Source organism: Mytilus trossulus, chromosome 6, assembly GCF_036588685.1.
Source record: "Mytilus trossulus isolate FHL-02 chromosome 6, PNRI_Mtr1.1.1.hap1, whole genome shotgun sequence".
Taxonomy (NCBI): Eukaryota; Metazoa; Mollusca; class Bivalvia; order Mytilida; family Mytilidae; genus Mytilus; species Mytilus trossulus.
The window spans coordinates 35,027,471-35,043,480 of record NC_086378.1 but is presented as its reverse complement, the minus strand read 5'-3'; the positions used below and the strand labels follow the sequence as shown (position 1 = coordinate 35,043,480).

The following is a 16,010-nucleotide window of genomic DNA, read 5'->3' as shown; positions in this document are numbered from 1 at the left end:
AAAGTTTAGAAATATATGACATATACAAAACAAATTCTACCGTTATAAATCTAGGTCCTTACATGATCAAAGAACCGTAATACTTACAGCCGATTGCATTGAGTGTGTTGGTAAAGGTAATATCTTTGGTTAGCTTGCTTGCTAGCTGAACTGTGAAGTCATTATAAGGTAAGGTATACTACCCTCCTTTCGAAGTAGCCTAGTCATATAGACAGATAGATTTGTTATCTGTCTGAATATTCTACTCTTATAGAAGGGTAATTTACCTAACATAGTCTGATCTGTAATAGCTGTATCCCTTATTTTCAGTCTTTACACATGCAATTGAAATATAATACATAAACTTCTTACCAATACAGTATTGTGCAAAGTGTATTTCTGATTTACAATTCATATAGTTCGTTCTTCAAAGTATTTAGTGATACCACAAATGCATGTAAACATGTACATTGGTGCGGGATTTTCTCGTTACATTGAAGACCTGTTGGTGAGCTTCTGCTGTTGTTTTATCTATGGTCGGGTTGTTTTCTCTTTGATACATTCCCCATTTCCATTCTCAATTTTACATTGAATACAAACATAATAAACATGTTTGTTTTCCTTAAACTGGAGGACGCCTCCGGGTGCGGGAATTTCTCGCTACATTGAAGACCTGTTGGTGGCCGTCTGCTGTTCTTTTTTTCTCTTTTTCTTTGGTCGGGTTGTTGTTTCTTTGACACATTCCCCATTTCCATTCTCAATTTTATATATGAAAATAGATAACATAAAAAACACCCACTTGCGACAGTTACATAAAATTGTTCTACTATCAAGAGTCAAACATAAGTCAAACATAAGTGTACAATTTACAAAGTATCATGTGTCTTGTTTATATACTTTTGGAAAAATTTGAGCTCACCAGTAAAAACAAATTTACACCGATGTTTTCAAGGATTAATGACTCAGTATTATGCTAATGTATAGCATTGTATGTTGATAAACACATGATCAAACTATTTTAATAAGCATTTTACATATTTTCTTTTCGATTTAATTGATAACAATTGACAAAAACACAGACACAACCATACACACGCACAAAAAGAAAAATCCAGAACATTGCACCAATATATACTAGTAATTTACCAATCATGATATGATTATTGTGAAATATTACAGGGAAAAAATGTATTCAACAAAATAATTTTTTATGATGTTGTTCAAAATTATCAAACTTATAACAAGCCAATTATAAACGTTGTCAAGTGATCTAAAAAATATCATTTTAAGGGAGCAGCATCTACATCAGAAAAATGAAGCTTGTAATAACATTTTATATTGTTTGAAAATTGATTACGCAAATTCGTCAAGACGGGGTTAGTATTGTGTTTCACTTCCTCTGTCCATAATACTAACATGGATAATTGTAGTATTGCTTTTCTCGAAGTTGAAAGCTTTATAAATATATAGTTCAGTCACGTCCTTGCACAGAGATGATATTATATACATAGTATAATAGTATTCGTTATGTTGACTCTTACGGATATAAATCCATTATATTGAACATATTCTTCCTAATATTTCTCATGGGATCTTCTTTGTTATGACGGTCTGAATACATCTGTTCCGTTTTGTATATTTCTGAAACAAAAAATGACACTTTAAGGCAATGGCTCATATCGCTATAAGTCCTTTAATACATTTTTATATTATGAGAAACTAAGGTTTAAATTTCCTCAGTCAAAGTTGACCTTAGATGGATTTGCTATTTTTATGTACTTTTAGTTGTATAGCTCTTAAACTGTTTCCGTCCTTATACGTCCTGCTTTCAAATTTACGGATTTAGAGTTCCTGGTAAAGCTAAATCCAGAAAAAGTGCTTCGAACACATCACATTTATAACGTGTTGTTTTCATTTTTTCGTCAAATATAAATGCAATATGCATGTATTTCATCCATCACCTACTTTTCAATCACAAATCAACATATGGATGAAAAATCAGCTAAACATTTTCAATAACAAAATATACACTCTGTAATATCTTCGCTAGCCAAGGGTTCCGATCCACTCTCCTCTTTTCCACCCTTGGGGGATTAAGAGAGAATTTCGTATCCACGAGGTAAATATTTTCATTGGTTGGTCTGGTTACATCCAATGACAAAGCACCTAGAACATGAGCACGTGTAAATGTTGAAAATGTAGGTAAACAATTCCACGTGCTGATTGTGTAACAAGTCTTTACTCGAAAGAAACACGACGATATTTCGTGATAAGTTTAATGTTCTCAATCAACTATTGTAGTAACAGAAGTTCTTGTGTATGTTTCTTGCACAATTTTTTGAATGTCAACGTATTTTTCGTTTTCTGCTTCATCAAGAGTGTAGACTCTAAACGCTACGGTGTGTGTACCTACACACTGAAGAGAGTTCAAGTGCTACCATTATTTAAGAATAAAGAATTCGGAATAGGCGTAACTTAAACCAACCGATAGATGGCGCAACATTGTTATCACAAATGTTGGCATAATCTGCCAAGTGTGAAGTGGAGGGAATTTGCTCGTTACCCTTGATTAGCGAAGATGACTCTGTAATGGCATTATGTAAAATATCACAGACTTAATGATTGTTCTCTCCTTGAAGTCAAGTCATTAACATTTTGGAAGTCCCATTTTGTAATCATAAGTTTTGAAGGTGACAAGATAATTATTGTGTTTCCGATCTTGTAATACAAACATTTCAAAGATTTTAAATTTCTTGCAATAAAGATAATTATAGAAAATTATGTAATTACAAGGAATTCATAAAAGAAAACTAACCTTCATTTTCCTTACTTGATCTTCATGGTATACCAAATGCAATCAATTATGGAATAGTCATACAACTTCCTATTTGACGTCCATTAATTGGCTCATAATTTACGATTAATTGCTGGTGTGAAAAAAAAAAGAATTTGCTGGTTATCGACGATTTTCAGTTTTTGAGGTATCAATGCTGCAGTGCAATAATCATGACAAATCAATCCACAACAAAAGCTCTTCATGATGCCTTACATGATTTTTTTTCACACACTAAAAGTCTGAGAATACTCAGTTACTAGAGAACAGATAATAACGTATTAGTTTAAGTATGTTTATTATAAGGTTTTCAGTTCACCGAAATGACAAAGTAAGTTTATACGTTCAGGTATTTCACATCCAATTTTTTATGGAAATATTCTTTATAAACCACAAAGATGTCAGTATTCACCTCATAAACTTACAAAACCTTTGAATAGACTTATTAAGAAGGGATATAATTACGATACTGTTGTCAAGTCATTAAATATTGCATATTTTGGCGTTAATATTGAGTCACTGATAAGGTCTTTGCGTCGAAACTAAACACATTTGTTCTAAAAACAGTTGTTGGCATGACACGGGTAATGTTCTTCTCATATATGTTATGATGGTATGATACTAAACCCCTAACGGGAAGGATTGTGCCTGATGTTCATATGATGAAATTATAATCTTTCAGTCAGTTTAATTGAAGTCTGGAGCTGGCATGTCAGTTTACTGCTAGTAGTCTGTTGTTATTTATGTATTATTGTCATTTTGTTTATTTTCTTTGGTTACATCTTCTGACATCAGACTCGGACTTCTCTTGAACTGAATTTTAATGTGCGTATTGTTATGCGTTTACTTTTCTACATTGGTTAGAGGTATAGGGGGAGGGTTGAGATCTCACAAACATGTTTAACCCCGGCGCAGTTTTGCGCCTGTCCCAAGTCAGGAGCCTCATGCCTTTGTTAGTCTTGTATTATTTTAATTTTAGTTTCTTGTGTACATTTTGGAAATTAGTATGGCGTTCATTATCACTGAACTAGTATAAATTTGTTTAGGGGCCAGCTGAAGGACGCCTCCGGGTGCGGGAATTTCTCGCTACATTGAAGACCTGTTGGTGACCTTCTGCTGTTGTTTTTTTTATTTGGTCGGGTTGTTGTCTCTTTGACACATTCCCCATTTCCATTCTCAAATTTATTCAACCTTAATAATTATTCACAATCGCAACATTGTAAAAACATTGCAATGAGTTGATTTCATATGTATTATATGAATCATTGTGATCTTCTCTTTGAGGCACAGTATGTACCGTAATCGCGCATGTATAGTTCGCACTGGAACAGAGTCCGCACCCATTTCTCCCCACCAAATTTCAGATAAAAAAAACTTTTTGTAAATAGTTATCAAAGGTACCAGGATTATAATTTTGTACGCCAGAATTGCTAAAAAATGTTTAGTGAAACTCCGGTATATTAACGTATATATTTTATTTTTAATTTAAATAAAGAAGAGCCTTAAGTCTGAGCCATTGACTTTGATAATCAGGATTGTCACCAGCTTCTTTTTCGTCCAATGGCAATTCAATAAAATACACATCACTCGAAATGTTAATTATTTCGTCTGGGATATCCTTGATTTGAATATTTTGTAAAATAACAATTATTTTTCGAAAGTTTGTAGTATACTTTTCGTACTTTGCTCTTTCTATTTCGAATCTTCCCCATTTTCCTTCGGTAAAATGTTCAGTAATGATGAATACAACATGTCTACTCTGCTGTATTGATTCTGCTTTTGCATCAGCCGTCATATCTCCAGGAAGGAGATCTCGATCATGTAAACACACTTTAAGTCCCCATTTATCTTCAATTTTTGGAAGAAAAAACTTCTGTATCCACGACACGCTTCTGTCTTCATAAGAAACATATGCGTCGTACAAATAGTTTTTATGTAAATTTTTCTCAACGACATGACGAACTTTTCTATACGTGTACAGAATTATTTTCCACCTATAGTTATAAAGAAGAGAAAGAGGTATGAATATGCCAAATGCACTAGCAACCAATATTATTCCAACCTGGAGCCATATAGTAGCTTTGCAGTCCGAAAAGTATTTCTGCGTATTTTGTATTACCTCCTTTAATTTGGTTTGTTTGCCATCTGACATAGTACAGTTATAAGTGTCCCCATTCTTAAATGTCACTTTTGTTTTTGCGAACCACAAAAGAAAGTCTAGAGTGTCACATGAACAGACCAAAGCGTTGTTATTTAAATTAAGAATGAGGCTGTGATTTGAAATCACAATTTTATCCAGTTTAAATCGTATAGTTACATCAATTGAACTGATTAAATTGTTGGATAGATCTAAATATTCCAACTTTTGTAATTTGGTAACAAAGGAAGGAATGGTCCTAAAAAGGTTGTTTGACATATTCAAATGCGTTATATTTGGCTGATCTAAAAGTGTCGTTTCCTCTAAAGTCCAAAGATTATTGAAAGATATGTCTATTTTTCTCAAATTGGGAGCTTTGAAAGACTTCCATTGTTTACCTTTAATTATAACTTGGTCTATGCGTGCATTCGTCACTTTCAGAATTGAAAGTTTTGGCATGAATATCGATGGGAATGTTATAATTGTAACTGGAATTCCAGATATGTCCAAATATTCCAGTTGCTCTCCACAGTCGTCTGTAAAATCAGGATAATTTTGATAAACACCAAATGACACATCGAGGTACTTCAGCGATGTATTGGCACATGTGAAAGACGCTGATGTAAAAGCTATTTGTATGTGCGTAAATCTAAGAAATTCTATTGACGATGGAATTGCAAACGTAAGATGCGGAGGACTTTTATGTGTTTCGGTTATTTCTGGAAAGTGATTTAAAACTTCTGGATGGTAAACGTCCAAATACAGTGGATTGATATAATCCACGGTAAGATAGGAAAAATCGTACACTTTCATATTAATTGCGCTTTTGAAAAATTTTACTACTTGAAAGTAATGATCTGCTGTAGATGAAGGTAACCGGTTGGCTGATATTATAAAAGTTTTAATACATTCTGGACGTTTGAACGAAAACAAAGATTTTTGCTGATAATCCACTATACCAGCTTTGGATAAATCTAGTGATTCAATGCATATAGTTCTTAAATATTTCATTAATTCTTCTGTTATAATAACAGAGTACGGAAAATTATTTTCATTGATTGAATTATCACTAATGCGGTGAAAGTTTATAACGGACATGTTTTTATCCTGATATGGATGAAGAATACGCAATGCTTGATAAAGGTGAACATACGATTTCGACAGATCTAAAACTTTCAAGTTTGGAAAAGGATCTAACAGTCCATATTCCATTAGAAAGAAATTGTGACAACCACTGATGTAAAGTTCTTTAAGGTCAGGCGAGAAGTTTTCAAATGTTGAGTTAAAAAGCTTAAATCTACTACTATTATGCAAATTACAAGTAGCAAAGTTCAATACTTTAAGATCTTGAAGTGCAGTAAATCCTGATCGAAATACTGGAAACATGAATAGATCCATTGAAAGATTTTGTAATCGGGTAAGTGAAGAAAATGTGATATCGGGATAGATAAACGGAACGTTTGTATTCAATGGCATTTTATTTTGACTGATGTCTAGAACAGCTAAATTACTAAGATGTCTGAAAACACCATGCGGAATAGTTGTGATGTTAATCAAATTATCATTTACCTTCAACACTTTTAACAAATTAAGTCCAGAAAACGCATCCTGCTGAATTACAGATATATTATTCCCGGTTAAAATCAGCCTTTTTATCTGTGTAAAATAGATGAATGAATTGTTTGTCAGCATGTGTATAGAGTTGTTTGACAGAATTAACTCGTAGATATCTCGTCGGAGATTCCTTGGTACAGATGTAAATCCTTGATTTTCACAGTGAGCAATTAGCTTATGTTGTATATTTCTGTCATACCTACATGACGATACTAGACTCCCATTTGCTACTGCTATGGAAATTGCCAGAACGAGGAGGCTAATTGTCTTCTTCATTTTCACATCTACAATAAACTAAAATAATTATTTCGATTCCAAGGGTTAGTAATCCTCTGGTTGAACAAATTTTACAATCGACTATTTATATCATTTTTAAACTTCAGCATGTTCAGGAAGGTTATTAATATTGACAGTTGATAAGGATATGTTTTAAAAGTTTAAATAAGAGTTTGAAGTTCAAATTTCAATACATATTTATAAGTACTGCGATTCAATGGAATGCCCTCTGGCGTGACATTTAAAGGAAAGCTATCATTTTATCGTTCAAAGGTGAAATAAAAATCTAAATATAAGTTTACAATCAGACCTCATCAGTACACGAAAATATTGATTATAATTTCTACATAAGAAAATGTCTGTACCAATTCAGGAATATAACAGGTTTTTTTTCACTCGTTAGATTTGTTTTAGCTTTTGACTTTGCCATTTAAAAATGGACTTTCCGTTCGGAATTTCCCTTGGAATTCGATATTTTTGTTATTTTACATTTTACGTCGCTCGATCGATATTGCCCCAACAAGAAGATCTTCCTACACATATTCACCAGTTGTGTTTATGTTATGCAAAACTTGCTTAATATGAATGAAAGAATGAAAATTATTTCTCGTTAACTACAAATTACATAGTTACAGATAATATATATGTATAAACAAATTGCAACAACTATTAAATCTCATGTGAACAATACAAACATATTAAATTTAAAATTACAAACTAACCAGGAGGAGTGTAAATAAATGTTTATACACGTATGTTCAGGGTTTTAATCAACTCAATCATTCAAATCATAATTTGTCTTGTTGTCGTAATCAAACTGTATTAAAAAAAGCAAATAAATAGATATAGAGAAAAAAACCGGTTTACATGCAAAACCAAAACCGAGCGAAACACATCAACTATAAGTGGAAACAAAGGAACAACATGAACACCGAAGTGCAACAAAATAAAACCGCCGACCCACGTAGATACGAACTATTTGGTAACAACTGCCATATAACCGACTTGGTACAGAATATATTAAGAAAAAAAAGGTTAATTGAACCTGGTTTAACGGCTAGCTGAACCTCCCACTTTATGACAATGTTAAAAAAATATTTAGGTCTGTCTTAATAATTATTGGCACTGAGATTAGTCAATAAATTATTTTAACTTTCATACGTTAAATAATTTTTTTCTCACATTTCTCTCTTCAGGTTTGTTTTTATGAATATATATATATTATATAATACTAGGAACGTATACAGCGAATACAAAAATTGACGGACTAAAATCGCCTAAACTTTCATTTACGCCAAGATGTTGCTTAATGAAATTGTTTTCTCTGCATTTATCATGCTTTTCAATAATGTATGGTAAAATCACTGACTGAGAGATATTATCCTAAATTATTTAAAACTATCATTCTCACAATAATATTTTCCCAATGGTGTAAATTTGTTATACTGAAATAGGACTAACACCATTATAAGTGAATCTATTTCATATACGAGCCTCTCAGAAATACGATTCCAAGAGACTGCTCATTTCATATACTGTGACAGTTTATCTTATCTGGAAAGTCTGTAAATTCATACAGATTCTATCAGCTGAGCCGAGACAATTTGAAATATAACAATCATTAACAAAAATATTATAGTTAAAGTGTTTTTTTCTTATTATAATTCTAAAATAAGGAATTGAAACATTTGTTTTATTCTGTTGATTTGCAAGCAGAACTCTTCATAGCAAAGATTTTTCAGTATTTGGACACATCAAAAAATCTCTGGTGAAAATTTTGCTTTTTTTTTCAAATGATTTTTCTTCTGAAAATACCGGTAATAAATAAAAAAAATGTTAACATTTTGTTATTTAAGCAAAAACGAGGCGAATGAAAGCAAAGGGATATTCAAATATTCAAACTCATGAATCACAAAAGAAAATATTATAGTAAAACAGACATCTCCATGACTAAAAAGAAAAAGACAATCAGTACACCAAAACCGAAGACAACACAACACGAGCCCACCATAAACTGTGATGATCTCAGATGCTCCGGAAGGGTAGGCAGGTCCTGTAATAGTCTTTGTTTAAATTCTCTGTTTACATTTACGATTGTGATGAATCTTAGCATATAACTTCATTATTGTCTTTTGATTTACTACCTTTTCTTCACAAACTTACAATTCGCCAGAGTCTGTGTTTTTTTAAAAGTTTGTTTACTTTAATATTACAAGAGGACGTTTTGATTGGAAATTCTACTCTAAATTTTCAATTTTTAATGACACCATGATCTTGCATTTTTTCCCCAACTTGTACGTTCCTGTATCATTAGGCACGTGTTCAGTATTTTGCTACAGTCTTAATTGATTAATCTGTACGAGTTATTACAATGGAAAGATTGGAATATCCCAAGATTATTAAAATTTTCTTTATTCTATTATTAGAAAAAAAGTTATTTAGAGCATGTCTAGTAGATATAACTTGAGACGTAGAAAAATATTGAGAGTTCAAGGGACAAACAACTTTAAACAAATGTGTACTTCAAAAAAAAAAGACAAAAAAAACCAACAACTAAAACAACAAAAAAAACCACACACCTGTAAAATTGCACAACAAAAACAAAGAGCCAGAGGAAACTTTTAACTCTCTTTTTCTTTACTTTTTATTTTGAATTATTGATTCATTTCCTTTCCTTCCCATCCTTCCTTTTCCGCGTGCTTGATCACGATTAATAAGGTAGTCTATGGGCCTTAAATTTAAAAACGATTAAGATATTTCACACTTTGTCAAAATGGAATTTATATCATGCTATTTTAAATTAATAAAACGATGGGAAAACCGTTAAAGGGGGAAAATACATTTTGTTTACACATTAGAATTGTCAATTTGGAAAGCAGATAAGCAGCTGGTTTTTCTTGTTTGAATTGATTACACCTTTATATGTCTCGTCGACCCTATTTTATCTAACTAAACGATATTGATAAACTATGTTTTCTTACTTCATTTGGTCATTTATTGATGAATTGGTGTAGTTGCCTCACTGTCAATCATGCCACATCTTCTTTTTTTCTAATTGTATCCTTTTGTAGTTTTTCTAATTTGATAAAAAAAAAACACTGTTTGATTGAATAAGTGTTTACAAACAGTAGATTTGACATTAACATTGTAACTTATTCACACTGACCGCATTATAATTCATTTTAAATTTTATGACGTAATAATATGAAGATGGATGACTGTTTAACGTCCAGCGGCAAATTACATGGATATAAAGGACAAATGTGATATGAATATCAACATGGCATTTTTTCTAGACATTTACAATGTACGCTGATTTTTTAACGTATTAGCTGAGAAAGTAAACAGTCCATAAAAAGACATATCACCCTTTCCGGGTACATTATTCTGATCCCCTGCTGACCAGTCTGTAATACCATGTACCTACAATGTAGTGGAGAAGCAACAAATACTTATTGTGAAGTCTTTGGTTTCTCCTGGTTAACGTTCGAACAAACGACATCCTGCACTCTAAGCAATCACGCTACCAAAAGACCATCAATGTGGTCTAATTGTTCTAATACTACAATAATTGGCATTGGGAAAACCAGTCAAGCAGTTGCTAAAATACCATATTTGAACTTAACAAATGTTATATCTTTAAAGCTTATCCTAATCTATGCGGCAACTATGCTTTCTGCGCTGGAAAAAAATAATTAATCGTATATAAGCGTTTCTTTATGCAGTCATTGATAACACAAAGCCTTGTTTGTGACATTGAGTTTTATCTTTTTGGTATAATCAAAGAGGTCATACATGTATAACCTCTTTGGTATAATTGAGGTAATCGGAATTCATTCAAAGATGTATCATTGACAACGTTTTAAATGAATAGATGCCGAATGAAAAGGAAAATCTTCTATTGGCTCAAAAACATATAGGTCACAGTGTTTTTTCTTCACTTAAAAAAATTGACTCCTCTCCCAAATAATAACATTATCAAATGTTATTTTTGGATCCTCAATGCTCTTCAACTTTGTATTTGTTCGGTTTATAACTATTTCGGAATTTTGGATCCTCAATGCTCTTCAACTTTGTATTTGTTTGGTTTTTAACTATTTCGATATGAGCGTCACTGATGAGTCTTATGTAGACGAAACGCGCGTCTGGCGTACTAAATTATAATCCTGGTACCTTTGATAACTATTTACACCACTGGGTCGATGCCTCTGCTGGTGGACGTTTCGTCCCCGAGGGTATCACCAGCCCAGTAGTCAGCACTTCGGTGTTGACATGAATATCAATTATGTGGTCATTTTTATAAATTTCCTGTTTACCAAACTTTGAATTTTTCGAAAAACTAAGGATTTCTTATCCCAGGCATAGATTACCTTAGCCGTATTTGGCACAACTTTTTGGAATTTTGGATCCTCAATGCTCTTCAACTTTGTATTTGTTTGGTTTATAACTATTTCGATATGAGCGTCACTGATGAGTCTTATGTAGACGAAACGCGCGTCTGGCGTACTAAATTATAATCATGGTACCTTTGATAACTATTTATAATGAGCATTTTGTTGGAGTATGATTTGCTTTATCCTTTTCAAATGTGAATTGACTTCCGAAAGACAAAAGACGAATACGATAGGCTTAATTTATGATATTATATGTACTTTTACGATAGAACTGTGTAATGAAAGATCTTTCCTATTAAATCAAATAAACCTAAACGAAAATCACCATCGGTGCGGGAAAAAATCAAACGAGTTCCGCGTCGTATGATTTGTTTGAAAAACGTATATTTATATCACAAATAGCTATGAATAAAAAGTTATTGCTCAGCGTCAATAAATTCTAAGTAAAGTGCAGGCAATAGGGAAGACCACAGCCACAAGCATAACGATTTGGTCGCGCATGTTGAGGATGTACATGTATGTGTTCAATTTAAATTGATCTTTTTTTCATTCAAGTAAATAGTGCATGACATTTGGAATTTTTTAATGCTTTTATAAAAACAGTTTGTCAATTTAACTGCATAGCTGGTGGAGATTTATTTCCCCGAGGGTGTGACAATCTCAGTAGTCAGCACTTTTTTGTGCTGACATGAATTATCATTGATATTGTTATATTTATAAATTAACTGTTTACAAAATTTTGATTTTTTTAAATACTAAGGCTGTTCTACCTCAGGCATAAATAACCTTAGCTGTATTTGGCAACACTTTTAGGAATTTTGGATCTCAATGCTCTTCAACTTTGTACTTTATTTGGCTTTTATTAAACTTTTTTGAAGTCGAGCGTCACTGATGAGTCTTTTGTAGACTTCTGTCGAATATATATAAAATTTAGTTTTGGTATCTATGATGACTTTATATAATTATATAATGGTGCAGCATATTAGATACCAAATATAATTCTGATTATTTTTTTTTACTGAAAAATAAATAAAAATTGCACCTTAGTTTACAAGGATTTTCTTGGGGAACTTCTTACCTTACAATAAAAATGTTAACTTTTTCTTCAACTGAATAGTTTTACTGAATAAAACAATAATAAAGTCTCATGACGTTGTATTACCCGTCTGAGGCTGATCCAAAGGGATCCTGGGGTTTGCAGCTCCCCTTTCTTTTTACATCAATGCTTTGAATGAAATTTTATGGTTGGACATTTTCCCCTGTTAACATTTGTATCCTGGGTCGGAGCACCGGTACCTCCTTTAAAAAATAGCTGGATCCGCCTATGCCTGTCATGTGGTTATCTTTGATAATTACTTATCGATAAATATCAATGTTACTTTGTACACTAAGTTGTCACGAGAACTGATTTGATTGCCACGGTGAAATAAAAGAAACTAAAATATTGACCTAAACATACAGAACAAGTGAAAGATTGCGTTTGCATATAAAGCTGTCATTATGAAATTGGAATACAAGGTACTATGATTGTCTATGACACAACTATCTACCAGAGTTAAAATGAGATGAAAAATAGCAATTACTTTGCCACTGTAAGGCCTTCAACAATGAGAAGACCTATACAGTTATGAAAATAACCCCGAGAAAACTAATTGCCTATTTTCTGACTTTTGACTTTAAACTCCTATTTTGCATAAATGACATGAACAATGTTTGAGAATTTTACCTTTTCGGTGTATTATCTTCTAACATGGATTTCACATCCATGGAGTAGGCCAAACTAGATTGCTGTTTAATAATTTTTATTTGGGCAGAATCAATTTGCGCCATTTGGAGTTTTGAAAAGGTATTAATTGCGCCACTCTCTTTTATTTTGATGCCAATAAATGAAATGAAATAGCGCCACATTTACCTGTTAATATTTTTTTACCTATATCATACCTGTACATGTTTTACCTATATCATACATGTACTATAATTAACCTTTCACAAGTCAAGATGTCTGATCATACCATTCAAGAAAATAGAGTCTGATAGAGGAAAACCGGTCATCATTGTTGTAGAGCATAAATTCCGTCAGGCATTTGTAAAGAAAACTGGAGAAATAAGGTGGAGATGTACAGTTAAGTCGTGTTGTGCTAGGTTATTCACAGATGAATCGTGTACAATTATTTTGAATAGAAAACTATATCATATTCATGAAACAAATGTCAAGAAATAAGAACGTCAAATTTTGAGAACTGCGGAGGGAAGTCAATCATTTAGTTGTTATATATAAATAAAAATAAGTAAAATTGGCGCAATTAGATGATTATTTTATTGGCGCAAATGATAGTACGCAAAAGAAGTATTGGCGCAATTAAGTTGTGGCGCAGATGAGTTACTTTTTGGCGCTAAAAGATATCGCCCGTTTATTTCTAATCAAACATCAAAGATTACCACCAGAGTTACATATCTATTTGCATTAATTTGACATAATTTTGTTTCACCGACATAATATGCTTATTTTTAAATAAAGACATAAGACATAAGACATAAGACATTTTATTTCACTAAAGCCCCCACATGGGGTATGTTAGTACAACATTTTTTAACAAGCTATAAAAGTATGAACATATTTACATATTTACATTAGAACATGGTTAACAAAGGTGCAATAATAGTATATATAATTAATACAGATATTTGTCAGGAAGTACAAAATATAGTAACATGATTAAGCACATGTATTAAAAGGTTTTAATAACACTTTTACAAAATTTTGCTATTCCAGTAAGTGTGAATAAATCTGATGTATTCATCAATTCTTTAAATTTAAAAACATTTGGGTTTTTACATATATATAAAGGTAAAAATTTAGCTCTAACATTGTTGAAAAAGGTACATTTGAATAAGTAATGGAACTCATCACCAAGTTCATTAGCATTACAAAGATTACAATGTCTTTCAGATCTATCAATATTAAAAAATCTCCCCGTTTCAATGGGCAATTTATTACTAAGGCAACGGAATTTACATATATACATTCTTAGATCAGATGGTAACACAGTTAAATATTTCTCAAAACAAAAATCAGACTTGTATATTCTGGAATTAAGACATTTTGCAGAATTCATAATATTATTACTCCAGTTCACCATAAATTTATTACTTAAACATTTCTTGACATTCTTACTAATATTATCAGATTTAGCAATTATTTGATTATCCCACATCAAATTAAATCCACATTCATATAAAGTATTTTTAATTTCTAACAACCATTTAGAGTGGTAGATACCCCTTTTACTAAGCTGATACAATATAGAATACAGTGTATATGAAATTTTTTCTCTTTTACCACACATGATACGTTACCAGAAACCAACCATTCTAGCCTTAATAAGAATATGTAATGATATTCTACCCAATTCTCCATAAATCATACAATGAGCAGTACTTTTTTTAACATTCAAAATTATTTTACAAAATTGCATATGCAAGTTTTCTATAATATTACAATTTTCAAAACCCCAAACTTCTGCACCATATAACAAAATAGGTACAACCATTGTATCAAATAGTTCTAATTGCATATCAATTGGTAAATTCAACTTCCTAGCCTTTCTTAAGACTATAAACATGGCTTTTCTTGCTTGCTGTACACGATGTGCTTTGGCGTCATTAAAATTACCCTTACATGAAAATATAATACCAAGGTATTGAAAATTTGTAACAATATTGAGGCTTTCACCACTATATTTAAAGTGTTTATGTGGATTTTTTCATTATCTTTTGAGTTGTCTTTCTTAGTACGAGTATCTAGTGTAATTGTTTCAGATATTAATATAAGGACATCAGTAACCGAATGGTTTTTAGTTCGTCAAACTACTGTGTCACTAGCCTGTAAATACCGAGTTCATGAGTTTGAATCCTGTACTTAGCAGCCCAAGATATATCACAACTGTGATAAAAGGGGCGCCAAACACCAAATAATCAATCAATCTGATACTAACTATTTTTTACCCACTCCCATTTTATGTTATTGCGTGTTATAAAATACAAAGTAACTTCAGTCTACATTATTTATATAATATTTTCTCTTACAATTTTTAAGTTACACGTACCATTGTTTTGAATAGTTAGATTTTCCTGCCGACGGTCGGTGGTTGTCCCCGTGCACCTCCGCTTCCTCCACCAATGATTTATTGAATTGTTATGCCTGTTGCGACATAGCTTTTCTTCCTTCCTCATTATTTGTTTATCGATAATTAGAATAACTTCATCAAAGGTAGAACAGGATATGAACAATACTTCAATATAACTCAATATAATTTCTGCGTAGAATAGAAATTGTCTAATGACCTTATGAAAATGTTGTTTAAGGTGGTATGGGAGTCTAAAATAAAAATGATAGAATTTGTTCATACTTTGCCAAAACGTAGTATATATTGATATATGTTGAAATACATAATGAAAATGATAGGTCACCGCGCATTTTCTCAAGTTACAGGACGCAACAAAATGACACATCATGTTTGTAAGGATTATACAGGAAAAAACACCATTTTGTGGTTAGAAACTAAACAAAATGATAGAATTGTTTAATACGTAAGGAAAAGATAGTTTTCAGACAATGATTTAAGAATTTCAAAAGAAAAGATAGGGCCACCTAGAGTTTTTCCCGGCGAAAATACAAAATAGGAAAATTCCATGTAGAATCCTTCAGAAAATGGACTATTTTAGATTTACCTCCCCTTAAAAATGGCAATTTTAAAAAACAATTAAAAACAAACAA

At 31.9% G+C, this 16,010-nt stretch overlaps 1 protein-coding gene across 1 annotated transcript; it reads right to left on the bottom strand.

Annotated features, from left to right (window-relative positions):
* Nucleotides 1–4,292: 4,292 nt before the first annotated feature.
* Nucleotides 4,293–6,883, bottom strand: LOC134723393 (toll-like receptor 2). The gene has a single exon (XM_063587008.1). It carries the CDS (start codon nt 6,837–6,839, stop codon nt 4,293–4,295), a length of 2,547 nt encoding a protein of 848 aa, XP_063443078.1. The 5' UTR covers nt 6,840–6,883.
* Between the last annotated feature and the right edge of the window lie 9,127 nt (nt 6,884–16,010).